At 40.3% G+C, this 25,294-nt stretch overlaps 4 protein-coding genes and 1 pseudogene across 4 annotated transcripts; 2 read left to right on the top strand and 3 right to left on the bottom strand.

Annotated features, from left to right (window-relative positions):
• The first annotated feature begins 4,533 nt into the window (after window positions 1–4,533).
• LOC116205804 (ACT domain-containing protein ACR8-like) lies at window positions 4,534–7,614 on the top strand. The gene is made up of 7 exons (XM_031538462.1): window positions 4,534–5,013; window positions 5,281–5,326; window positions 5,429–5,543; window positions 5,668–5,735; window positions 5,832–6,419; window positions 6,538–6,642; window positions 6,755–7,614. Exons 1-7 carry the CDS (start codon window positions 4,943–4,945, stop codon window positions 7,118–7,120), a joined length of 1,359 nt encoding a protein of 452 aa, XP_031394322.1. The 5' UTR covers window positions 4,534–4,942; the 3' UTR covers window positions 7,121–7,614.
• A 7,817-nt stretch (window positions 7,615–15,431) lies between these two features.
• Window positions 15,432–18,294, top strand: LOC116205746 (AT-hook motif nuclear-localized protein 1-like). The gene is made up of 6 exons (XM_031538397.1): window positions 15,432–15,585; window positions 15,990–16,336; window positions 17,035–17,102; window positions 17,194–17,325; window positions 17,555–17,716; window positions 17,800–18,294. Exons 2-6 carry the CDS (start codon window positions 16,000–16,002, stop codon window positions 18,013–18,015), a joined length of 915 nt encoding a protein of 304 aa, XP_031394257.1. The 5' UTR covers window positions 15,432–15,585; window positions 15,990–15,999; the 3' UTR covers window positions 18,016–18,294.
• Window positions 18,139–19,655, bottom strand: LOC116205747 (annotated as a pseudogene).
• Window positions 19,656–20,895: 1,240 nt separating this feature from the next.
• On the bottom strand, window positions 20,896–23,276 carry LOC116204793 (H/ACA ribonucleoprotein complex subunit 4-like). Its single transcript, XM_031537088.1, has one exon. It carries the CDS (start codon window positions 23,171–23,173, stop codon window positions 21,419–21,421), a length of 1,755 nt encoding a protein of 584 aa, XP_031392948.1. The 5' UTR covers window positions 23,174–23,276; the 3' UTR covers window positions 20,896–21,418.
• A 684-nt stretch (window positions 23,277–23,960) lies between these two features.
• LOC116202654 lies at window positions 23,961–25,016 on the bottom strand. The gene is made up of 2 exons (XM_031534248.1): window positions 24,448–25,016; window positions 23,961–24,360 (listed from the first exon to the last, which is right to left on the bottom strand). The coding sequence occupies exons 1-2, from the start codon at window positions 24,836–24,838 to the stop codon at window positions 24,191–24,193; spliced, it is 561 nt and encodes a 186-aa protein (XP_031390108.1). The 5' UTR covers window positions 24,839–25,016; the 3' UTR covers window positions 23,961–24,190.
• Between the last annotated feature and the right edge of the window lie 278 nt (window positions 25,017–25,294).

Below are 25,294 nucleotides of genomic sequence, written 5' to 3'. Positions count from 1 at the left end.
TCTCCACGATGAATCGATCAAACCAACATAATAAATGCTGATAAAAACAAACCTCGTGTTGAGGAACAGTTCACTAATGAATCGGTACATCAGAGGATTGATACAATGTTATCAGGAGTAAGAAATTGTGAAATGTTGGTCGGCCTAATATATACGTGAAGCAAAAGGACAGTTCCCACATGTTTTCTTAATGATCAATGAAGATCTCTCTCTAGCTAGCTAGCTAGCTAGCAATCTTTTCAGGGACCACATTGAGGGCCATACCAATGGGCCACTGGACCCCTCCATTTCACTACCACCGAGCAGAGACGGAAGCTTGTAGAATTGGTGGGAAGGGGATGGGAGATGGAGAGAGATGGAGATAGATATATATGGCAATGGCAATTCTCTCAAATTAACTATAAGATAAGTCTTGCAAGGCAAGCTAAATCTATTATACAGAGGGCCCTCTCCCGTCTTCACTTTGCTTTCCAATTACGTTATTGTTTTGCCTTCAACCACTCACTTTGCTTAAACTAACACCTCCCCCATAATTACATCATTATCAAATTCTTAACCGATTTTTAAATTTCACTTTTCTTATTATTTGAGGGTTTTGCCTTCAACCACTCGCCCTAGAAGAAGAATGTCATCTCTTGGTTACCACTCACCCTAGAAGTAGAATGTCATCTCTCGGTTCTTGTCATCTCTATTTTTTTTTTTACTGTCTTGGTTGCGTTACATAGTACGTTCATGATCGAGCCATACAAATTTTGAAAGTGAAATGAGATACTCATTGATTATAGCTCATTTAATCTCATGATCATCGGAAGCTAGCTCGTGAATCCTATATCAAACGTGCATGCCATTCCAAGTCCTGTTTAGTTTAATTTTAATCTTGGTGCTATAGTCAGTGGGCGCGGTACAGGTTTAATTAAACAGTGTCAATTTATTTAATCCACACTGAGATTTTTTGTCTGTTACATGCAGAGCAAACTGCAAAGGCCAACAATTAAGTTTTATTTATTTAGTAAAATGCAGTTTATACTCAACCTTTGAACATAGTTATATAGTGCCCATTGACCTTTAAAAAGCCGCCTATTCAAGAAGAAGCAAAGTGCACCATAGGCTTGTTTCCCGATGACTTTTCCGGGGTGATGGCCAAGTGGAGAGACACCACTGCTCCCTTCCCCTCCCTCTTTCTCTTTATACGTTCTTCAGCCTTCTCTTTTCTTTTTTCAAATTTTCGAATTTTTTAATCTTTAAAATTATTTTTTAAAATTTTGAAATTAATAAATTATTCATAAGGCCAAAAAAGTCGTCATAAAATTAGCCTAGAATGCACTTTGCATCTTAGGCTGGGGTTTAATGTAACTTTTTAAATGTCAAGGATATTATAGGACTAGATTCAAAGGTCGGAGGCAAATTGCGTTTTCCTTTTATTTATTAAACAAATAATATCATATCCAGGAGCATGTTTAATCACGTTAGAGCAAAACATGCCTCGACTGTCTCCACGGAACGGAAGGGAAGGTTATCCTGATCGATTGATTGTGGCAGAGTTATATAATATTGACTACTGATCAATCGCCCACTCTCACACAGAACCCTAGTTCACCCCCCTAGAATCTGAAATCTTAATAATAATTAAATAAAGAAAGAAATTATCTAGAATAATTTATAATTATAATATAGAAACATATATATATATATATATATAGTTTCTCAGAAAAAAGAAGGCAGCACTTCAAAATAAAAAGATAGAGCAAGCTGCACGGTGCTAAAAAAAGGAAATAAAGTAATTTGTTTTCGATGTGCACTTTAATATTTGAATGTTCAGACACGTTTAATTTAATTCGAGTAGAGTTGATCAATTGAGGCATAAACTTTCACAATCTGAATTTTCTATTTTCACAAGACTCAAATATGAGATTTTTTTGTGAATGAATATGAGATTTTACTTAAGAGAAATAAACGTTGAACGATTTGAATTGACTTATTTTGGAAAAACAAAGTTTGCTTGATAATTATTTTAATTAAAAATTTCATTCATATATATTGAATAGTTCTTGAATATAATGTAAATTACTGCCAAAAAAAAGAAAAAAGAAAAAGAAAAAAAACAGAGGGAGCTGGGCGGGGTCGTCAATCGACGTGTCAGCTCTCCTCGCAGTGAATTGAACCCTTGGGCGCTCCAAAGAGCCAATTGTATTTTATTTTTCGAATAAATATAGAAAATTTTATTTCCCTCTCGAATTGTTCGCCAAAGTACCTTTCCACGTCAAATTCCGGTGGGCCCGATCGGCATTCTCCTGCTTTTCTTGCCTTTTCTTCTCGCGTTATTATCGGACGGGGATCGGGCACGTCGTGAAAGTGGGCCCCCCCGGTAGATCGTCCGATTTGGCGGGAATATCACCGCTTTCCCGCGCTAAAAATATTTTCCAATTCTCGGAATAATTACATTACCAGTTTTGCTTTTTCGCTCCGAATCAAAGTAATTAAGTAATGATTATACATGGAACTATGGAAGCACTTCCATTCCAGCCAGCAGCATCCGGCCATATATTATACAACGAAAACTTGTCGATCACAGGGCCCATGTCGTGTCAAAATATCAATATCTATATCTATGAAAAAATTTAAACGAAATATTAAATAGTAAATGATCTCATGTACATTGATCACATATTCATATATGGAATTGCCTAATAATCGAATCAGAAATAATGAGAGTAAACGCATATCGCTTATTCTCGTAAAAAAAAATCCACAGGCCTAGTTTTCTTCAAATCCAATTATTATTAAAGTGACTTTTTTATTTTAATTTTCGATACGTATTAGAAAATTAGAATCAACAAGGATGATTGGGGGGGGGGGGGGCCGCCTGGAAGGACAAACGGCCATTGGTCGTGTTTAACGGCCGTGGTGGCCGCCCTTAACGAACACGACCATTAAGGGGAGCCGTCTCTGTGAATAACAGTGAGTACTGAATGCATGTATTTAAAAAAAGAAAAAAAAAGTGCAGGCGTTAGGGGGTGGCGGTGGCTTTAATTACTGCAAAGCACGTCGTAGGAGGGGAGAGCTTTTAATGGGGGATGTCGGTTACGTGGCAGTGTCGTGCCGCAAAGTGGCGCAGATCACTTCGTCCCCAATTTTACATACGCTCCGCCTGATTGGTCGACAATAATTGAATTAATCAATTATAATATTATTAAATTTAAAGTTATATCTAAAGCGTGTTAATTAAGTTTAGATTTTTCCTATACTACTAGTTCTGGAGGATAAAAAGATGGAAGAATATCTAGTAATCAAGATTCGAACGATACATTGGAAACTTTGGCCCACATTGGAAAGAAGATCATGCTATATATTACTTCGTATTAAAAAAAGAAAATCTCATCAGAATCCGATGACGTAAACCATTATGTGATATTTCACGATATAATCAAGCAAAGGAAAGGGAGTATTTCTTTTTTCCTTTTTTTTTTTGGAGGTAAACATTGATATTTGGGTAATTGTCTTTATAGGTGGGACGGGAAAAGTTGGGAAAGGGTTGTAAATGCGGCTTCGCTCGGGGCACGTCGAATTGGCAGGCAAAGGCAACGAAACCGGCGAACGTGTTCTCTGACGAGAGGCACGTGATTCCGGGACAGGTGGGGCCCCCAACCTCGGGGATACAGTTGCTCGGGGCGTTCGCCACGTGGCGGAGCCTCGGCGGTCCCCCCACCCCAATCCAGTGCTCGAGGAAGGACATCGTAATAAATTCCGAATGCGTGCCTCCTCGACTATGCTCTTTCATATGGAGTGGTGCGCGACCAATTAAATGCTGCCACGATTTCTCACGTGCCCCTCATCCTACACGTGATGACTGTTTTGCCCTCGTAGTAAACCGGCTGCAAGGAATGTCCCACTGCCATACTAAATCTGATGCGTTACCCGTGAGTTCGTGTTAATTCCGGTTTGGTCCTTCATGTTTGCTCTCCCTTCAAATTTTGCCCTTCTATGATTTGAGTGAATCCTCTCAAACCCGTGTGTACACCAGAAAAAGGCAAAAGCGGATGGGGGGAGCGGTGTGCTGTCACGTGCCAAACGTCATTGTTTTCCCGCTTCCTTCCTTCCTTCTTGAAAATTCCCCTTTTATTTTTCATTTTCTTGCTCTTAGCGAGTGACCGCTCACTGACTGTAGATGGAGTCGGAGTCACGCAAAGCTGAGGGACACCTCATCAGGAAATACAGGTGGCATCCGAGCTGGACGTTGGAACCCCCAATGAGTATGATTGCTTTCCTGCTGACAAGCGTCCCCTCTCCCTCTCCCTCTCCCTCTCCCTCTTCCCGATGGTTTGACCGAGATATGGAGCTGATTAGCACTAGGTCAGCGCGGGCAGCTAATCACGGGCAAGAACAACTATACTACTATACCTCATTTTCCTTTTCGGGAATTTTAATATATATATATTTGGGATAAATCCATATATTTTTATAAAAAAAAAATAAAGTGGAAAAATCGACGCAGATTTTTCGGTAAATAAATATATATATATATATATAGGGAGGTGCAAACCTAGACGGAGGGGGCAGACGACAGAGAGGCTTGCCCTGTTCCTACTTTTGAGCAAAGCTTTTATAGTCTCTCCTTAGAGCGAGAAAGTAGAGGGAACGGAGAGAGAGGGGGACAGAGGATGCCATTGCAGTAGGCGATTTGTTCTAAGGAGGAAGATTTCTCGCTGCTTTGGTGGCATTACGATCGTTATCTACGGGAGAGCTAAGCCGCCCATAACGGTCTCCGAGATCCGTTTTGGGCTCTTTGGATTCCCCGCCGGCTGATAGATTCTTGGCTATTTATTGAGGTCGGTAGGAACAGTTAACTGCGGTTAAGAGGCAAGGGAAGTTGGCCGAAGAAGAAGAGGTTGTCCGTCTCTTTGTCTGTCTTCTCGCCTCTCTTTATCCCTTGCTAAGCTTAGAGATGGGGTGCCAGAGCTGGAGCTCTTACTTGGAGGAGTACCAGAAGCTCGTCTACCGATTAGACACTCCCAGGTAGCTTAATCGTTCTCTGGTAGTTTCTTTTTGGTGGTTTTTTTTTTCCTGGTTTGATGGGAGATTTGTGATTTCGCCATATTTAGACCAGAAAACTTGCTTTAGCTCTTGGTGGGTTCTTAATGGAAGTGTGCATTTCTGGATTTACTAGGCTTTCCGGAAGAATGGAAAATTCTTTGTTTGGGGATTTGAGTTTCAAGTGGAAGTCTTATCTTCCTTTTCCTCTTTCTCTGACTTGACTTCATCCTTGTCCTCCTTCATTACCAGGGTCGTGATCGATAATGGCGCCTGCCCCAGTGCTACTGTTGTCAAGGTATTGTTTCCCTGAATCCCCTGGAAAAAATTGGGGTTGTGATATGCTGATTTATATCGGAAAATGGAGCTCACACTCCCTCCTGTTGTTGTTGTTGTTCAGGTGGACAGTGCTCGAAAGCATGGAATATTGCTTGATGCAGTTCAGGTCCTCACAGATTTGAACCTTTCCATCAAGAAAGCTTACATCTCCTCTGATGGAAGATGGTTCATGGATGGTAAGAAAATGAATTCCTCTCCCCCTCTTTTTTTCCTGGCCTTTTGTTGTCTGGTTTTCCATGGCAGAATGCGCGTGAAGTTTCCCTGACTTTTCCCATTTCTTGGATCTTTCTGTTCTTACAGCTTTCCATGTCACCGATCAAGACGGCAAAAAATTAACCGAGGAGAGCGTCATGAGCTACATCGAACAGGTAAAATCAGTTTAGAGCTCAGTTAACTCTAAGAATCAGATGTAAGCCGCTTTGTTCGATTTGGGTTGCTCAATCTTGTATGTTTATGCATTGCAGTCCCTTGGAACGATCCAGTGTGGGAGAACCAATGACTATACTGGCCTGACGGTTCTCGAGCTAACAGGCACTGATCGTGTGGGCCTCCTCTCGGAAGTGTTTGCAGTTCTCGCCCACTTGGACTGTAATGTGGTCGAGGCCAAGGCTTGGACCCACAATGGACGAATCGCGTCCATAATCTACGTGAAGGACAAAAACTCTGGATCGCCAATTGAGGACTCCCAACAGATATACCGCATTGAAGCCCTCCTGAGGAGCGTCCTTAAGGGGGACAGTGATATTAGGAGTGCTAGGACCTCTGTCTCAATGGTTGCGGTGACCCATACCGAGCGGCGGCTCCACCAGATGATGTTTGCCGATAGGGACTATGAGAGGAGTAGGCCTGCGGCAGAGATTGCAGCAGAAGATGACTCCTCTGCGGTGGCAGTGACAGTGCTGAACTGGGTGGAGTGGGGATACTCTGTGGTGAATGTGCAGTGCAGGGACAGGACAAAGCTCCTGTTTGATGTCGTCTGCACGCTGACAGACATGCAGTATGTCGTGTTCCACGCAACCATCAACACGTCGTCCGAAAACATTGCCAACCTGGTAATTAGAACGTTTGCCAATTATCCTCATTCCCAGACTTATGCTATGGGCTTGCTTGAGAAGTGATGATCATTCTTCGATTCATCTATAACTGACTTAAATTGGTCCATTTTTTCAGGAGTTCTACATTAGGCACATTGATGGAACCCCAATTAGTTCCGAAGCTGAAAAGCAACGGGTGATCCAATACCTGGAAGCTGCAGTTGAAAGACGAGCGTCCGAGGTAATTACTCAAGATACTTCCTTGTCTTCTGCTAATATACAATAATATCATTGTTGATTTGTTAACTTCTGTGATAAATGCTGATATTATTTTTTTTGGATATTCCTTTCAGGGTGTGAGATTAGAACTCTGCATAGCAGATAGGCAGGGTTTACTGGCCGATGTTACAAGGACATTTCGGGAGAATGGGCTCAATGTAACGAGAGCGGAGGTATCCACCACGATGGGGACGGCCTTTAACGTGTTCTATGTGACAGATGGGGTCGGGAACCCAGCGGACCCCAAGATAATAGAGGCGGTGAGGGAGAGGATCGGGTTGAGTGAGTTACAAGTTAAGGAAGTACCATTAGTCCACAGCCAGAAGGGAGAGAGGGAAGAGGAGGCAGCTGGTGGGGTTGCTGGGGCCATGTTGTTTTCTATTGGAAGCCTAGTGAAGAGGAATCTCTACAATCTCGGGCTCATCCGATCACACTCCTAAAAGAAAGATAGTTCAAGAATCACGGATCTTTTAGGGTCGGCTAGAAAGCAGGGACACTGATCGGGTAGCCGAGCAGATAGATCGGGCCGGATCGGGTGTTGGGAGAAAGCACCACAGATGGGGTGGCATAATTCTTCGCTAGAGATTGGGGAGATTGTGTTTTGTGTATATATGAGAGATAGAGAGGGGGAATTTGGTAAGAGTGAGTTGGTATAGAATAGAAGTTGGGTAGGTTCTGTTGGTTGGGTGGAATAGAGAAGGAGATAGAGAGATTAGCAGAGGATCGGGACCTCTCCATTTTTTCTTGAAAAAAAAAAAAAGGGGAGGTTGTGGTTGGAATCTTATTGGAGTTTGATTGGTAGAAGGGAGGGAGAGAGGCAGAGTAGGCTGTAGATTAGGAAGGATTGTTTATTTCACAGAAAATCTGGTTGTAGTTTGTACATATTTTGGTTGAAATTTGGTTTTATATTTAATGGTTGACTTGTTTTCTATTTGCTCCCTCTCTCTTTCAATTGGATGATCCAGTTAATTAAAAATCCATAGTTGGCAACCCTTATTTATTACCATCTGATGATCATCTCCGCATTGATTCAGTCCATGAACCTCAGAATTTTCCCATTGGTAAATGACAAATAAAACAAACTTAAATGGAGCAGAACTTGCTCTTTCTAGGCAGGCTTACATGTTACAACAATCCAAGTTCCTATCCTTGAGGTTGGTATGAGAATCAATCCGAAGAAATGGAATGTACTCGGGAACTCGAACGAGCTCTCGCTCCATCCCAATATATCCATCCATGAGGTTTAGCTTGATGTCCATTCTATGCGAAGCTATCTCCAAGGGTACGATCTCACGAGCCAAATACAAGAGTTCGAGAGGACACGACGCGAAGCTCCAGCAACCAGCTCTCACTGGATGAATCCAAACGCATAGAGCCAAGGAGAGAACTCCTTCACTCCTCAACAAAGAATCCAAACGAGGCTCATTGCCCCTATGATTAGTGTATATGCAAGAGACAATCCCCGAGTTGATTAATGTACAACAACTAGCAAGCCTGCCACTAATGAATTAACTAAATTGATTGGTCAGTTCTGACAATTTTTTTATTTTTTTTTAAATTAAAGTGGTCAAAGATAGAGAGAGAAGAAGAAGAACAACAACAACAACAAGAAGAAGAACAAGAGAGGGGGGCTTTCTTTCTTGCTATCCAACTGAAAAATCCAATGAGAGGGGGGGGTGGGGGGACTGCAAAGAGAGCGGCTCCCTTGTCTGTCTTAATGTTTTATTTTTCCATCTTCCCCGAGGAAAACGCCACAACGCCCGACAACCCAATCCCAACTCCATTTCTCGAGCTCTGCTCCCTTTGGAGTCTTCACATTGGAATCTTCCTTTTCTTCTCGTGTGTGTGCTCACTTTCCTTTTAGCTTGTCTTAGGAATTTAAAAAAAAAAAAAAAAAAAAAAAGAGAGAGAGAGAGAGAGAAAGACTATCTCGGGTATCTTATCTTAACGGATTCGATGCGGTTCGGCATCGAGCATCGTCATTCTCGCCTCCAACTGTCGCATCAGTCTGTTGATCCCGTCTCGGTTATAACGGTACATGCCACAAGAATATGGAATGTTCATAAGATTCGTAAGCGAATTGACATCATCTAAAACGATAAAATTATTTGATTTATGTCGATGCATGGTGTTACTAACTTCAATCCATCTTGGAAGACCATCCCGGAGGACCCGGGATCATCAAATTGCGCCCCGGACGTTCCGGCCCTGGGATCGAAAACTTTTTCTCTTTTTATCAGTTGGATTGATTATGATCGGTACCGTTAGACCAAGAAAAGATGGGCCTGTCGGACGACCTACGATTATTATAGAGTAGGGTTCGGTGCTTTTGAGCAAAGTTAAGGACTTTAACAGCTAAGACACTTTGACCCCTCAAAACGTATTCGTCGCAGTAGCCTAAAGAGATCCAGACAAGAACATTCCATGAGATTCGGTTGTAATCGCTTTCCACGAGATGACCATGCGACTGGATGCTTTATGGTCTTGCTGTTTTCTATTTGTCGCCGTGTTTGCGTGTCGTCGATATCAAAACTGCCCGAACTAAGTAAATCCTTACGATCAATTGAAACGAGAATAACTCGTGTAACTGTACATAGTTGCATGCATTATCATGGTGGTCTATGAAGCTGGCCTCATTCATTCAATGTCAATTAGCTATGGTATTGCACATGCATCTGATAAGGTAGCTAGTCTGAAAAGTAGTCATTCGGATCTCATCGAATCAAATTTATTAATCGCAGCCACTGTTCTTCATGTTCCCTTTTCTCCCTTCCCCACCCCGGCTCATCTTTTCATGCGTATACAATTACTTGTGCATCACTTTCCTACTGTTTCAGTTTTCATACGCCCAGATCTTCAGGGCACGTGTTCTTGTCACCGGTATCACAAAATATTCAAAATTCGACTTCGCGACGAACCGATACATCGTATTCTTAGGGACATGTAGTGTTTTTCCCAGTGACTAGACTACAATTGATTAATGCTTCCTGTTGATAGTTAAATACCGCATGGAAAAGTGAAGTAAAAAAATCACAAGGTTGTAAAAGATTGGATAATACAACTTGTCAGTTCGAGTTTTTTATTAAATATGAACTCGATCTGATTAGAGGCCCGCTGAATATTTTACACTTCCATGTGAGCACATGTAGAAGCCCCAGGCCATAGGAAACCTAGGAAAATGCAAAATTCAATTTTAAGGTCCACACAACATCAAGAAGATGGATCTGCGAACAACAAATGACGACAGAACATGGAACCTGGCCACTTTATTTAGCCAGTGGGCCTAAATGAGGGCCCGAAGATATTTGTTGGATACTTTTGTCAAGATACCAAGTGGCAATCATTAATTGGATAGTCCGAAAGTCAACCTTGGCTGAGCTGTCCGCCAGTCTCAATCCAACTAGGAAAATCTATGCCGTGGACCATAAGGATGTGCAATGGTTCTTCAGCAACGTCCCACTGCTTAAAAATGGTCGGATCGTAGAAAACTCTGATCATATATGAAACCAAAAGTCCCATTTTTTATGCTTCCTTGTGTGTCAACATGGCTACTAGGTTCTTGGAATACAAGAACTCAGGATGAGGGAGGAGGGAAAAGAGATGAAAAAATTGGAAAGTAAGGCATTCGTTACCGGAAAGAAAACACGGTGTTCTCTTGCTCCTCGCCACATAAAATTCGTAAACGGCTACCTATAATCGTGATTGTGGACATGTTTCGGAGTACTCTCTAAGAAATAACGACCAAATAGCGTAGAAAATGAACTCAAACTAACAACTATTCGACTCCGAAAATGGTCATGGGGTCATAATCAGCTTCTTCCCTTTAGAAGAAGATAATACCTACTATATCTACTTTGGTCTTTCCGAGTGGCTTTCATTTTTTTCTATAGAAGGAGGGAGCATGATATTTAGATTAATTATGTGAAGGCTTCAATTTGATTGAAACAATAGAATAGAATAGAGTAATACTGTCTTTGTGGATGAGTAAAATGCAATTAAAGCAATACGTCGCTTTATATCGACTGGAGAGTGGAGACAGAAAATAAATGAATATATAATGGCCGATGCATATGATTTATTATGGTGTCCTCTCAGTGCTCCCAAGGAAAATCATTTAATTAAAAAAAAAAATATATATATATATATATATAAATACAAAAATTAAGTATGGCAAATAAAATAAAATAAAATAAAATAAAATAAAGTTTAAAAAGATAGGAGCTAATGATGTTTGGGGTTTTCGCCCTAATATATTAGGCGATACTTCATATTTATGCTTTACGCGATAATATTTTATTTATTATTTTATAACTAAATATAAATAATTAATACATATAACTTGAATAAATAAAATAATAAATAAATGCTTCCTCTATTTTTTTAGGAATGACATAGTAAATCTATCTTAAATAAATTTCATGTAAGAGTAAAGGTAAAAAGAAAAAAAATAAAATATATACGTATAAGACGAATATTCAATTCCACTATCTATAGAATTTTGGTTCATTGAATTTGAAAAGGCATCACGTATTTCGATGAATTTTTAAAATAATTAAAAAAAATTAATTTTTCAAAAAGGCTCATAATTCATTGAACAATAACATAAAATATGGCAAAAGTTCATTTAATCGGAATTTGAGAAGCAAATACACGAATCTCCCCGTTTGGAATTCAATTATTCGAACCATCCAAAAGACGATTAATCAAGATTTAAGGATTTTAAAAGAACAAACTCATATAATCACTTGTCGGCTTTTATATATTATAATAGGTAGATAGATATTTACCAATAATAACTACACAAAACATTTAAATTAGTCAAAATTGTTCACATCAGGGACCAGTTTCCTAATGATATCATGGCGTTTTGGGTTAATTTAAAAATCTCAACTACTCCCTATCCTACACATGTAGCAAAAAATGAAAGTGTTATAAATTTAAACATATACTTCTAGAATTGCTTAGTTTATAGCCAATTGTATTTTCCCGTTGAGTTTTTCATTTTTGCCAATTGTGTTTTTCATTAAGTTTCCACTTATTTTCTAAAAAAAATTTGATAGCAGTGACTTGCTTTCAACGGAACGTCCAAAAATTCGTTCTCCCTCTCTTCCCTAAGACAAATCCGATTTAGTGGTGGACTTTGGGACCAACCACCAGTGCTCCTAGATCCCTCTCTAACTTTTATGTTATTTTATTTCAAAAGTACTTGCTTTAATTCTAATAATTTCGTTTTTTTTACTATACTTAAAAAAGAAAGCAAAGTTGGATTTTTCTTTTCAAATTAAACCTTTTTTTACCAGCCATTAAAAAAAATTAATAGCAAATATTATTATCATATTAGTCTATTAGACTCGTGCATTACACGGATTTAATAAAGAAAATTTTGTTATAAAAGTTTAAATATGAAAACAATAACTTTATGAATTTATGGTTTATATTAGCATGTAAAATGTTATGTGATAAACTTAGACTTTTAATAGAAGCATCTATATCAAATGTATATATCAAAAGTTCTTAAATAAGGAATTCATGAAATATATACATTATTACATTTTTCAATTTAATATTTAAGAGAAATTAATTAAAAATTTATATAATTTTAGATAAAATTATTATTTTAATTTATGAAAGAATAATCTCTTATAAAACTTCAAACTTTATTATTTGCTCGTGCACCTTTATTATAACTATAATTTCATAAATTGAGTTCTATAAATTTGAACACTTTTCATTAAAATGACTCAATCATTAGATGAGAGATTTATATAATTAAGTTTTTTTTATAGAATTAGCTAATTTTATGTTTATAGAAGTATAACTGATTATTTATTTTCTTAAAACGATGAATATATTTATTTATTAACGATATGACAATAAGTATGATTGAATTATACTTTCATACTTTTTTTAATATTCTCTTTATAGTATATAATATATTAACATATGAATAACCCACCAAATATATATATATATATATTGACATATAAATTAGTAAGGATTTTACCATTTTAATTTTATTTATTAGGGTTTTACCACCCTTATTTATTGGGTGGGATTCAACCTTATATATATATATATATATATATATATATTATAGTCTAAACATATATATAATTTGGTCGCTCACTAAGGACTCGACAAAATAATTATTTATTAGAAATCAGAACTTCTAGGGATTTCATGTCGAGCCATCTGCGTGTCTTTAGGTATATGTGTGTTCATTTAGCAAAAAAAAAGAAGAGGTCTATGTGTGTTCAAGAAAGTAATATCGTCCCAAATCGCCATTAATTAATTACTTGGTGGGTCTTAAAATCTTTTTCGCCTTTATATTTTACATATCTAAAGCACCTGCCCGACTGTTTAAAATAAAATCATTTTATTTTGATTTTGACTTTTTTATTAGACGTGAAGTTTTTTTTTTTTTTTGTGAAAAAATATGGAGTTTATTATAGTGGGCAGTCACACCCTCCCCTATACTCGAAGTTTTTAATCCGACATACATATCTTCACAAAACGCGACCCCCATGAAGACGCTTAGTGGACAGTAATGGACAACTTACATGAACTCTCCCGGTTCTCTACGGACATTTCTGACTACCTACTTAAGTCTTGACATGAAGTTTGATAGATAGTCATATGTTGCCATGGCCTACGCCGGATCAAGCAAGCAAAATCTTCAACTGCTGCCAAAGTCTCGCTGATATTTGATTTCACTATGTCAAGTATTTAATTTAAATAAAGAAAAAAAGAGAAAACAATCTAAATTTTTACGATCGAGCTCAAATATTTTTGAGTTTTACGTGCATTAGACGAGCAACTCATGCTATGCTTAATATTCATTAAATAAGATAACAAGTTAGACATAAATTGACCAGAATTTGCCGCAAAGTCCTAGCATATTCATCCTATAAGCATAATTTATTTATTCATTTGTGAGACACTGGGAACATGAAAGGAAGACGAACCACTACATGTCCTTGTATGATACATGAAATAGTTATAGAGGTGGTCCCCAATTTCATCAATTACAAATTTCTGAAGCTAACCGCTATTAAAAAAAAGAGAGAGCAATAAAAGGAGTAGGAATTAATAGACAAAAGTGGTGGCTAATAATATATAATTGCGGGTCACTGAAAAGGCATTTAGTATTATTTAATATTGTTGCCATCCATCAATAATCGTAGCAAATACATTAGGAAATAAATATATAAACAAATAAATAAAAATCGGAGGATACAACGCACTTGAAAGGGAAAAAAGGAAAGTCCAAAATTAGGCCAACCAAATAAATAATTTATCTGACGTATTGATTTTTTAAGTAATTAAAGCTGTTCACTTTCAAGGCAGAAAATCGTTTAATTACAAGGAAAATTCTAATATGATTCGTTATCACCGTAACACACTTAGTACTTTAGTTCAAATATTTAGTACTTTTGTCATTTGTGAAGGATTATATAAAATATTAAACACTTCAATCTTAATACTAAATACTTAATTTGAAAGTAAAAGTAAAAATTATTTATATTAATCACTATTATTAAAAATTATAAACACTTGAACTGAAATACAAAATTTTTGAACTTATTATACTAAATGTGTCACAGTAATATTGAGTCATATTAATAAAATCCTAATTACAAAATTATATATATTATAAAAAGAAGTCATTTTGGGTTTCATGTAAAATTTTATATAGACAGTTGTCAAGCACTTTCTCAAATTTATCACCAGATTCCCCTACCTAACATTTGTAAATGTCCATTAGCCATATACATTAAAGGGAAATTTCAATTAATGATTCAAACAAATGATATTGATAACATCCCTTTTTATTTTCATTTTTTTCTCCTTTAATTTCTCGGGCTATCCTAGAAACAAATCAACCCCAAGTATATTAAATGATTACAATAATTATAATTATATCGATGGAGATATTAATAGTATTTTATGCATATAATCTGATCAAGTGAAATAACTGAACCGATATAAAATTTATTCCGAATTTAAATCCATCTATATAGCATTTATAATGGAGATATACTTTTTATAATAGATAGTATCGAGCTATCAATTTATCATATGGAACTTACAGAAAAGAACATACAAATGAGGAGCTATTCTTTCAAAAAATCACTTCTTAAAGTAGAGTAAAAATTCGAGAAAGGAAGCATAGCGAGCTTGATTAAATTATATATATCGAATTGAGTAAATTTTTTTATGTAAAATCGTATTCTGAAATTTCAAAATGAAACTATAGGTAGAACCAGTCAACATTTGCCAGTAAAAGATGCCAAAAAATTGTATATATTCTATATTAAATGTGTACACAATATATATAATAAATAAATAAGAGAAACGGCAATAAATTTATGCCTCCATTTTTTGTTTTTATGTAATATTTTCATCGTTTCTTCAATAACAATTAATTAATAAATTAATGTGCCCAGCTCTCATTGTGTTCCGGACATCAGACGAGAAAAGCTTTTCGGCCGTCCCTTCTTTTTCCCTTTTCACAGCGTCTGGACAATTTCTTTCTTCACGCCTTCGCAACCAAAATAATATTTTTTTCAAAGAATTATTAAATAATTATTCCATTTATATAATCATTTTTCAAAAAATTTAAAAAGAGGAAAGGAAAATGATTCCACGCACTTTCGGAGCAATTCTTTCCTTTTTCTATTATTAAAATCCCAACCAAAACAAAGACATCTATATATAATCAGCATCGGATAAATACTAAACCTATACCCCCACAAAAAAAAAAACCTCAATAATTCCTTCTTCTTCCTCATTTATTATTTTCTTTCCCGTAAAGCTATTTTATTTATTTTACTTATTATCATTTCGGACGATCTGACGAAAGGTTAGGAAGAAATTTGCAGGAGAGAAGAAAAAATAAAGACAGGTTTTTCCTCTAAAACCCAAAATCCCACTGTTCTTGTCTGTGTCCTTTTTTTTTTTTCGGGGGGAGAACGTCCGTGAAATTTATTTTGTGAAAAACAAGAACACATCTAAGCTCTGTTTGATGTTTAATCCTCTCCTCTGTAATCAAGAAGCTCGCAGTGAAATGAATTTCTGCTGTAAAAATGAAGATGGAGGAAAATTTATTTTCTTGCAGTTGGATTTTTTACAGCTCCGTTGAGCTGAGCTTCTGAATCTCTGACAAAAGTTTCAAGCTTTGCCTCTACTTGTGGTTCTTACGTTTGTTTCAACGTTAAATTTTCTTTCATTTTTTTCCTTGGGTTGTTCGGATGAGTCAAGGTTAGGATTACAGTGGTGGGTTTTGACAAAGATAAAAACTTTTTGAAGCTTTCTAACAATGGAGGGAAGAGAAGGTGCTGTGAGTAGCAGCGGCGGTGTCACGGTGGTGGGATCGGATGCTCCGTCGGACTACCACGTCGCCCCTCGACCCGAAAACCCGACCCAGGCACCTGGATCCACGGCTGGGCCCCCTCCGTCGTCCCTGGACTCGTCGGTGAAGAAGAAGAGGGGCCGGCCAAGAAAGTACGCCCCGGATGGCTCAGTGGCGACCCCACTCTCTCCGAAGCCGATATCTACGGCAGCGCCTCCGGTGATCGACTTCTCGGCCCCAAAGCGCGGGAAGGTGAAGCCAAGTGGGTCTCTGACCAAACCCAGCTTTGAAGTGGACAATTTAGGTAAAAATGAACATTTATGGCTTATGCTGTTCGATTCTATTGATGATTGTGTTTGGATGTTTTTGAAATTCTTGATGTGGTTATATAGTGAATATATGCGAGGATATGAGTTTTGAGGATGTGGGGCCTTGTGATTAGATGCCGATCTGAATGTAAGATCTTTGGCATCTCTTGATGGTATGTTTTCTTGTTCGAGAGGCTGGAATCTTCCCGTAAAGAGCTCGGTTGTTATCGCAACTTCTTGCCTTTTTCAGGGTCTAAACTAATGGTTGGAATAACCAGAGGGCTTTGGCCTTAGTTTGCTGGTGATTGTAAGCTAACAAGAGAGAGAGAGAGAGATGGAGGGAGAGAAGACAAGCTTTATGCAGTGTCTACTGGGACAATTTAGCCCTGATCAAATCGTTTTGATTCGAGTCCTATGTCCATGGGAGATGGGAAGCTATATTATATACCTATACTGTTATCTTTGTTTTCGGACTCAGTCCAGTTGAATCTTTTTAACCTCTCCGGTATTCGGACAATGTATCATGTAAATGGGTGAGTTCCCACAAAATTCAAATGGGTTTCTCTGCTGTTCCTTGCTTTGCTGTGGAGTGGTGGTAAATTTCTAGTTTATGAACGTTTAACTTGCTCTGTTAAAGATGGTAAACATCGATGATTCATGATTTGCTGAGTTTGTGAAATCCTTTTCTCTGTAGGTGATTGGGTAGCGTGCTCCGTTGGCACCAATTTTACGCCCCACATCATCACTGTTAATGCTGGCGAGGTACCCTTTGAATAATTACGTGGTAAATTTTTTGTTCATGTAGTTTCACTTACTAAGGTGTGGTCTTCGTTGTTCTCTTGAACTTTTCCAGGATGTTACGATGAAAGTTATATCATTTTCCCAACAAGGGCCTCGAGCTATATGCATTCTCTCAGCCAATGGCGTGATCTCAAGTGTAACACTGCGACAGGCCGATTCTTCAGGGGGAACATTAACCTATGAGGTGATGCCTTATTCCTCTGTTTGTTAACATTGCATTAATTTTAATTCCCATATTTTCATATTTTCCTCTATTGTTAAATAGGAAAGGAAATTAGAACTTCACCAGCTTTTCGAAACCAGACACACACCTGTTGTTTTTTATCCTCGGAATCAATGTTCATGCTCATTGCATAAATATCTATTTGCAGTAGGCGAGATCTCTACAACTTCCAGTGTGTTCTTGTCCGCAGGGTCGTTTTGAGATACTCTCCCTATCAGGTTCATTCATGCCCAACGAGATCGGAGGAACAAGAAGCAGATCAGGTGGGATGAGCGTTTCGTTAGCAAGCCCTGATGGGCGGGTTGTTGGAGGTGGGGTCGCTGGGCTTCTCGTAGCTGCAAGTCCTGTTCAGGTACCGAGATAAGTCTCTCCTTTTATTACAGGTGGTACTTTTTGCGGTTTTACATATTGAAGTATTTTCCTTTTGCGCATTAGGTCGTGGTGGGCAGTTTTCTCACTGGGAACCAACACGAGCAGAAGCCAAAGAAACAGAAGCACGATCTCTCCCCAACAAGCGCTGTTCCCATCTCTACGGCTGAACCGAAGCAGAACATCTCATCAACTCCTCCAACCTACCGAGCAGAAAACTGGTCCTCATTGACTACAGATATGAGGAACAAGCCCACTGACATAAACGTATCTTTGCCTTGAAGAGTGGTATTAGAAGACTTTGTCTGATAATTATGGAACGATGATCATTGTCGTCGACTGACCACTTGTTGATCTTGTGATCGTATCTTATTGTCTGGGTTTCATCAGTCTTCTTGTTGTCTGTAAACTCATCGAGATTATAATGTAATGTGAGCTTAGGTCTGCCTCTTTCTCTACCTCGGCATGACAACCGAGGGAAGACTACTGCTGGCTTATGCTGTAGAATTAGTTAGATTATTCGGAGTAGAAATAGAATTAAGACTGGTGGATCGCTGTTAATTTTTGTACTGATGTATTTTCTCCTAAAAAGCTGTTGCTGACAAAAAAACTGTCTTCCCTGGCAATGCCTACGGATATACACGATACTCTCCTGAGATCGACAGACCGAACTACAGAATCACCCTAATAAGCCCTCAGAAACTCCGACGAGTTGCATGACTTAGTGTTGATCCTGAATGCGGCAGCATGAGTGTCAAACCCGAACAAAGCCGGCGGCTAATGGGCTTCCAATGCTTCCCCAAAAGAAATCCTAGGTTAATCAAGATTGTCCCGCGCATTGTAGATCAACCTATAAAATATGCCAAAGAGTTACAAATCAATAACTTTACGAGCCCATAGATGCACAGGAGTATATATGGAAATATCAGGATTCGGGATAGGATACGATCCTAGGTTATTTTCCAAGAGAGGACTTACCAAAAGACGGACAGCAAGAGCGGGAAGATCAAGCATCCGAGCTTGAACAGCCGTTGTTTTTTCTCCCATTTGAGCATGTTGTATACCTTGCTTACATCTATCTGGTGTTGTCTCCGGCAACACCTGACAATGGGAAACAGAAAAATCAGAACCCGAATGCGAAGAATCTGAAAGTTCTCCATCTTTAGCCTATACTAATTCGCAAGAATGCAGTACTTACAGCCTAACATTTTAATATATGTAAGGGACACAAAGCAGAGCCATGAACCAATGCGTCGTAAGGAGATAGAAGAGACCCAATAGTCCCTGCCCAATGAACTCTGGCGGGGATCACGGCATTTATCCTTCTTGCCATATCATAAGGGTTAATGTAATCAAAGTCCAAATCTGCTAGGCACATGAGCTGCAAGAGATATATGGCGTGTTAGATTTGTCTTTCCCTTTCGTAGAATCAAATAATAAGAACATATGCAAGTTCTTTATATCCTCGGATGGACGTGGAAGATACAAATGTTTTCTTGTAAGCCGCAAACAATCCCGACTGACTATCATGTGGCAACATTTCATCTGAGCTATTAATTTCGCCCATTACCAGTCCCGCCGGTGGATTCAGAGCTCTTAAACAAAGAACATGAATGAATAGCAGAAGAAACATTAGTAGCTCAAAAGGGGTAGGTAGGGGTCTTAAGGCGGACCTGGAAAACGATGATGAGGAGAAGAGCTATAAGGAAGAAGAAAGACAGTAGCCACACGTAGACATTGCCCATACTCCGCTCACAACACCCCTGCCCTTCGTGTACTTTTCCTCTGGTCTTGGTCCAAGCTCTTAAAGCCGCCGGACGCTGGTTCACGACTGTGGTGGGATGATGGAAAGATTGGCCATGAATCACCCGCTGAGGGTCTTTGGTGACCGGAGATTCTCAAAGGAAGGAAGGAGACGGAGGAGGTGGGGCTTATAAGACGCGGGACAGTTAGTTATTTGTCGGGTGAGGCAGAGCGGCACTGCGTCTAGTGTCCTGTTAGTTGTAGTCAGTCCGTTAAAACTAATCCATGAACTGTCATTATAAATTATTCTTTTTTTCAATTTATTTCTCGTAAAATTTTGTGGTTATAAATTGTAACATACTTTAAAACCGGATTAAACTTCAAAATAAATTTTCCTAATGAGGTTTTTTATCAGAAAAACTAAAATACGCCTCGCCCAAACTAAAATACGCCGTAGATGGCCTGATTACTGGAAGCGTGATGGGCTGGACAGTGAAGCAAACCTCCGAACCTCAAGTTAGCGCGACTGGGGATAGTTCATTATGTGTCAGGTGATGCGGAGATGTTTCGGGGGAGTGCATCTGCTGTCCTTTTAGTTGCAATTAGTCCGATAAAACAAACCCGAAAACTGTCGATATGCATTATTTTAGTTAATTCCTCGTATTGGAAAAAAAAAAACTCATAAAACTTGTATTTTATAATGCGTAACCCACTTTGAAAGGGATTAAACTTGAAGATAAATTTTCCTTAAGAAACTTTTTAATTGGAAATACTAATCTCAAGCTAGCGTGATAGGGTACAGTTCATTTAGTTGTAGTTAACCTGTTAAAACTAGTTCAGAAACTGTCAATATGTTTTTTTTTTTTTTAACTTATTCCTCGTAAAACTTGTGGTTATAAGTTGTAACACACTTTGAAACCGATTAAACTCCAAAATAAATTTTCCTGAAGAGATCTTTTATGAGAAAAACTAATATGCCCCACCCGAACTAAAATACACCGGAAGATGGCCTGATCACTAGAAGCGTCATGGGCTGAACCATGAAGCAAACCTTGAACACTAAGGCAGCGTGTGGATCATTGTTTGATAGACAGTCGCATGTAGTCGTGCCATTTTGATTACCGAACGAATCAAGAATGGACTTATAATACGGAAACAATAGTCCACCGGACCTCTTACTTACCAGCAGAAGTCGGATGGCATTGATTAGCTGGTAGAGTCATTCGCATCATCCGTGAAGCAGCTCGCGATCATTTACTGCTTTGCTTCTTCAGAGCACAGGGGAATTATTGGGGAAGAGGCGTGGGTTTGAACAGAGGAAGGAGATCTCTGATACCAAAAATTCTAGTTCCTATTTATTCCTTTGCTGAGTATTCCTCAGCAGTCGTATAATTAGCAACACAAGATCACAGATCGGGATGAAAACCAGCATAGGAAAGAAAAGTAGCATTATCGGATCGCACGACTCTGAAGGAGTTGCACTCTGAAACTGCATACCCCTCCGAAACAGAGCAATGCATGTAACTGGTCGAATCATTACAACCACAAAGAGCTCACTGACCTGCGACATATGCAGATGTTCAAGAAAATAAATGATTCATCAACACCAAGCAGTCAAGCCTTCTCCCTTTAACCAGAATCAACTCCGAGGATATTGACCTGAGCAGTGCTAGCAAAAGACCTGAACTCTGATTGTTTCTGAATGCCATTTGAACCGATTCCTATTAGCATCGATCCACAGCGACATCATCATGCCCATCCATAACATGCAAAATGCAGTTGCCATGAGCATACCGGTGAGAAATAAGATAACTTACAAAACAAGCATAGAACTGCGAGAATCTTATGAGGGGGAGAAAACATAAATTGGAGAATACGATGATTATAACTAGAAGGATCAAAACAGAAAATGTAATGAATGAAGAAAGTCTGCTGCTCATGGTTATTCTTCTTCAGCTTCTTTCTTCTTCTTCTTTTCCTTTTTCTTCTTTTTCTCTGCGGTATCCTCCTCGGCAGCTTCGTCATCTTTATGCTTCTTCTTCTTCTTCTTCTTTTCTGACTTATCCGTGTCGGGAGTCCCAGCCTCATCCTTCGACTTGTGGTGCTTTTTCTTTTCTTTCTCTGTCTTCTCATCGGATGCCAGCACCTCACCAGTCTCCTTATCATTCTTCTTCTTTTTCTTCTTCTCCTTCTTCTCAACCTCCACCTCCACAGTCTCGTCGCTGACCTTCTTGACCTTCATTTTCTCTTCCTTCTCAATTTCCTCAACCTCTTCTCCTACTTTGGACTTCTTAGCAGGAACCAGATCATCGCCATCAACCGTATCAAGTTTCCTCTTCTTCTTCTCCTCCTCCACAACGGAAGTCCCATTATCGACCTTAGCAGGTTCAGACGCAGCTACAGCAGCAAGATTGGCAACGACAGCATCTCCACCAGTGGGAAGAACCACATTCCGAAGCCACTCCTGAGGAGTCTTCTCATTGGGTTTCCCGTGCTTGTCCAACTTCCCTTCCCCAATTAGCTTCTTCTTCATTGAGGCTCGCGGACCCAAACCCCACTTCCTAGGGTAAGTGTCCCGATCCATAACCACCCTCTTGATCTTCGCCACCACGCCGTGGTCACAAGTTGCCATGACAGCAGTAGTCATCTCAGCAATACCCAATGCAATAGCTTCCCCTTTAGTGGTCATCAGCACAACTTCCTCCCCGACCTCAATATCATTCTCAAACCTTAATAGCCCGGGAATCATCAGCTTAGCACCATAGCATATAGCATTGATAGCAGAGTCCTTCACAACCAACCTCTTGTAGCTTGTCAAGAGAACCTCGAGCGGCATAATGACTCTTCTCAGGTAGCTTTCATCCCGGTAATTATCATACACCCACTGAGCGTCCATCACATCGTGCATTGTCACCATGTTATCCCTCTCCCCAAGGATGCCTGACCGGACCCGTCTCAGCTCCTGCATATGCCCACCAACCCCGAGAAGCAGGCCCAAATGGACGCACATGGTCCTCACATAAGTCCCTGCCTCGCACGATATCCAAAACACAACCAAATGCCTGTCAGGATCATACTCAAGGAGCTTACTTTCATAGATAGTCCTGATCCTGAGCTGCCTCTTCACGGCGGAAATCAGAGGGGGCCTCTGAAACACAGCCCCAGTGAGGGTCTCGAGGGCGCGGGCAACCTTGGCAACGTCGGGGACAGCAGAGTGAAGGCGGGCCACGCACACGTACTCCTTCCCGGCGCCCTGCTGGGACTTGACGAGGCGGGTGGCCCTGTCTATGCAGACGATGAGGTTCCCGGTCACTTTGGGGTCGAGGGTCCCGCTGTGGCCCGTCTTCTCGACCCGCAGGATCCGTTTGATCCAGGCGACCACCTCGTGAGAGGAGGGGTTCGCGGGCTTATCGAGGTTGAGGACACCATACCTGATGTACTCAGCGAGGGGCCGCTTCAGTGGGGAAAAACCGGACGGGAGAGGGGTGTAGTGTCCGGTCCGCACGTTGAGGCGGTCGTAGTTCTTCAGCAGGATAGGCCACTGAGAAGTGTCAATCGAGGGAGTGAAGCTCTGGGGCTTGATCATGAAGTCCGCGTCCTTCTGAGCCGAGTCGGGCTCGCCGGTCTGAGCTTCATCACCGGACCGCTGCTTCTTCTTCTTCTTCTTCTCCGACCGGGATATCTCGAGCTCCGACATTGCTAAAGCTTGATAGTTTGCCGCCGGTGGTGGAGGAGTTGCGGTGGCTCTAGAGAGGTCAGGCGGGGACTGAGAGGGTTTTCTAGGGTTTTAGAAAATGAGAGCAGAAAAATGAATTGTTCCTTATAATTTTGGCGCTTTGCTATAAAATGGGCCTATCCCCAACGGCCCAAAAACAGTTACCGGGCTAATTTCGGCCCAAAAAGGGCCCCATAAGGCTTCCCCTCTGACATATGCTCGGGCGAAAATAAGTATAACTACCATCATCGATGAAACCAACCATTCGCGCATCCGATATGCATCGATTGCAAAGTGATATAAGACCTAACACTGCCAGGGTCATGAGTAAAGATAGTCCCAAATATAAACAGAAGCTCGAATCAAGTCGAGGTGTGATGTAATGACTTGCTGTAGTATGATAGCTTCGGAGAGGCAACAATTTCTCATAGCACACCGTATAATTAGGACATACATGATACAACTGGTGTCCCGGATCAATCTACGCGGTATTAGTTTGTTCAGTGAAAAGCTTGGAAAAGGATTTTCTCGTCAATTAGATGTGTCGTAACTTTCATATAATGTTTTGCCGGACAGAACTCTAATGAGGGGGGAAACATGTATCCATCGCTATCAATCGATAATGAAAGGCTCTGTTTCTGTTTTGGCTCAGTCCGGAGGCAGTTCATCGGGGACCCGAACTCCGGTCAGAATACATTTTTTTACTAGTTAATATTTACACAAACCGTTCCCTAACATCTCGTCAATAGTTTGTCATGAGACACTGATGGTGATAGTTATCAAGTAAGAACTTCTGTCTTCCCATTAATATACATCAGTTTTTCATGAGGGAAGAATCCATGCAGAGCAGTAAAAACGCTCGCAATCTCTAGCAATATACACATGATGTGTATTGAAACCTAATCTAATTCCTAGTTGATAGCTGAGCTGAAGAAAGGAACATCGACATCCTCTTGGGTTCCGTATGATTCGATCCCGTAACGGTCATCCGGACCGTGATCACAGGAGGAAATCCATTAGGTTGGTCATCATCAATGCGTTGTCGACCGGGTCGTGCTTGGCTTCATCGGAGCAAGACGTGTTATCAGGACAGATCGAGGATGACTGCCTCGAACAGAGGAAGAAATTCCTCGACCCCAAGTTTATCAGCTTTTCCTCTGGCTTGAGACCTACAAGAAGCAATCAGTTCATGAACTGAAACCGACTCGAAAATGCTAAGAAAGGGATTCGTCGGAGTTGAGTCGTCGTCCACTCACTCTCTAAGCTGAAGGGAGAGTAGTGAAGCTCGAACCCCCGAGGATTGGCATCCTTCAGCAGCGGCCGCCTCTTCTCCCTCGCGTACATCTCCACCGCCGCCTTGATCAGGTCCCGCACGGAGCTCTCCGGTGGCATCACCACCTGGACCGGCCCCAGGCTCCTCTCCACCGTGACGTTCAGCAGCAGCTTCGTCAGCCTCTGAGCAGCACCGCCCTCGGCGGGGGCCAGGACCCGCCTGGGGACGGAGATGAGGCCTCCCCTGCGGCGGACGAGGTCCGTATGGCTCTCCGGCGGGAACGTCTGGAGGGAGCGATCGAGCTGCCTCCGGTCGGAGATGGCGGGGATGCTGAGGGAGGTGCACCGCCCGCCTGCGGGCGAGCGTAGGTTCATAGTGGCGGTGGTTGTGGCTCCAGGTGAAGGCAAGTGGGAGAATATTCGTCTCGTCTCGTCTAGTCTAGTCTAGTCTGCTTTCAGGGACTTAATGACATGTTATGTGTGACCGTTCTGTTTCGGAGAGAGTATGTATGAGATGAGAGTAAGGGAGAATGCGTGACAGTTGATGTGACCGACGAAATATTAGAAGCAGCCAAGCCAACTCACCTTGGCTTGACAGTAGAGAGTCCAAAATCCACGAGGATCACGATTAAGTTATCGATATTTCGTAATCTCAAGAAAATATTAAGAAATCCAAGTTTAGATCGATTTTATTATTAGTCAGAAGAAAGTATGAAATAGATAAATTTAATTTTGTACATTCCATACGCTCTATGCGGTAATATATCGGGAGGATAGATATTATAGCAGATCATCAGATAAGTCTAATTTTGTACGTTCCATACGCTCTTC

Source organism: Punica granatum, chromosome 4 (genome assembly GCF_007655135.1).
Source record: "Punica granatum isolate Tunisia-2019 chromosome 4, ASM765513v2, whole genome shotgun sequence".
Classification (NCBI taxonomy): domain Eukaryota; kingdom Viridiplantae; phylum Streptophyta; class Magnoliopsida; order Myrtales; family Lythraceae; genus Punica; species Punica granatum.
This window is presented reverse-complemented; position numbering and strand designations above follow the sequence as displayed.

Excerpts from the sequence above, each read along its gene's own strand:
- LOC116205804 (XM_031538462.1), top strand. The coding sequence starts at position 4,943 with ATGGGGTGCCAGAGCTGGAGCTCTTACTTGGAGGAGTACCAGAAGCTC. Across the intron at positions 5,544-5,667 it reads TGGAAGATGGTTCATGGATG|CTTTCCATGTCACCGATCAA; the intron begins GTAAGAAAATGA and ends CTGTTCTTACAG. Across the intron at positions 5,736-5,831 it reads TCATGAGCTACATCGAACAG|TCCCTTGGAACGATCCAGTG; the intron begins GTAAAATCAGTT and ends TATGCATTGCAG.
- LOC116205746 (XM_031538397.1), top strand. The coding sequence starts at position 16,000 with ATGGAGGGAAGAGAAGGTGCTGTGAGTAGCAGCGGCGGTGTCACGGTG. Across the intron at positions 17,326-17,554 it reads GGGGAACATTAACCTATGAG|GGTCGTTTTGAGATACTCTC; the intron begins GTGATGCCTTAT and ends TCTTGTCCGCAG. Across the intron at positions 17,717-17,799 it reads TAGCTGCAAGTCCTGTTCAG|GTCGTGGTGGGCAGTTTTCT; the intron begins GTACCGAGATAA and ends TTTGCGCATTAG.
- LOC116204793 (XM_031537088.1), bottom strand. The coding sequence starts at position 23,173 with ATGTCGGAGCTCGAGATATCCCGGTCGGAGAAGAAGAAGAAGAAGAAG.
- LOC116202654 (XM_031534248.1), bottom strand. The coding sequence starts at position 24,838 with ATGAACCTACGCTCGCCCGCAGGCGGGCGGTGCACCTCCCTCAGCATC. Across the intron at positions 24,361-24,447 it reads CTCTCCCTTCAGCTTAGAGA|GTCTCAAGCCAGAGGAAAAG; the intron begins GTGAGTGGACGA and ends TGCTTCTTGTAG.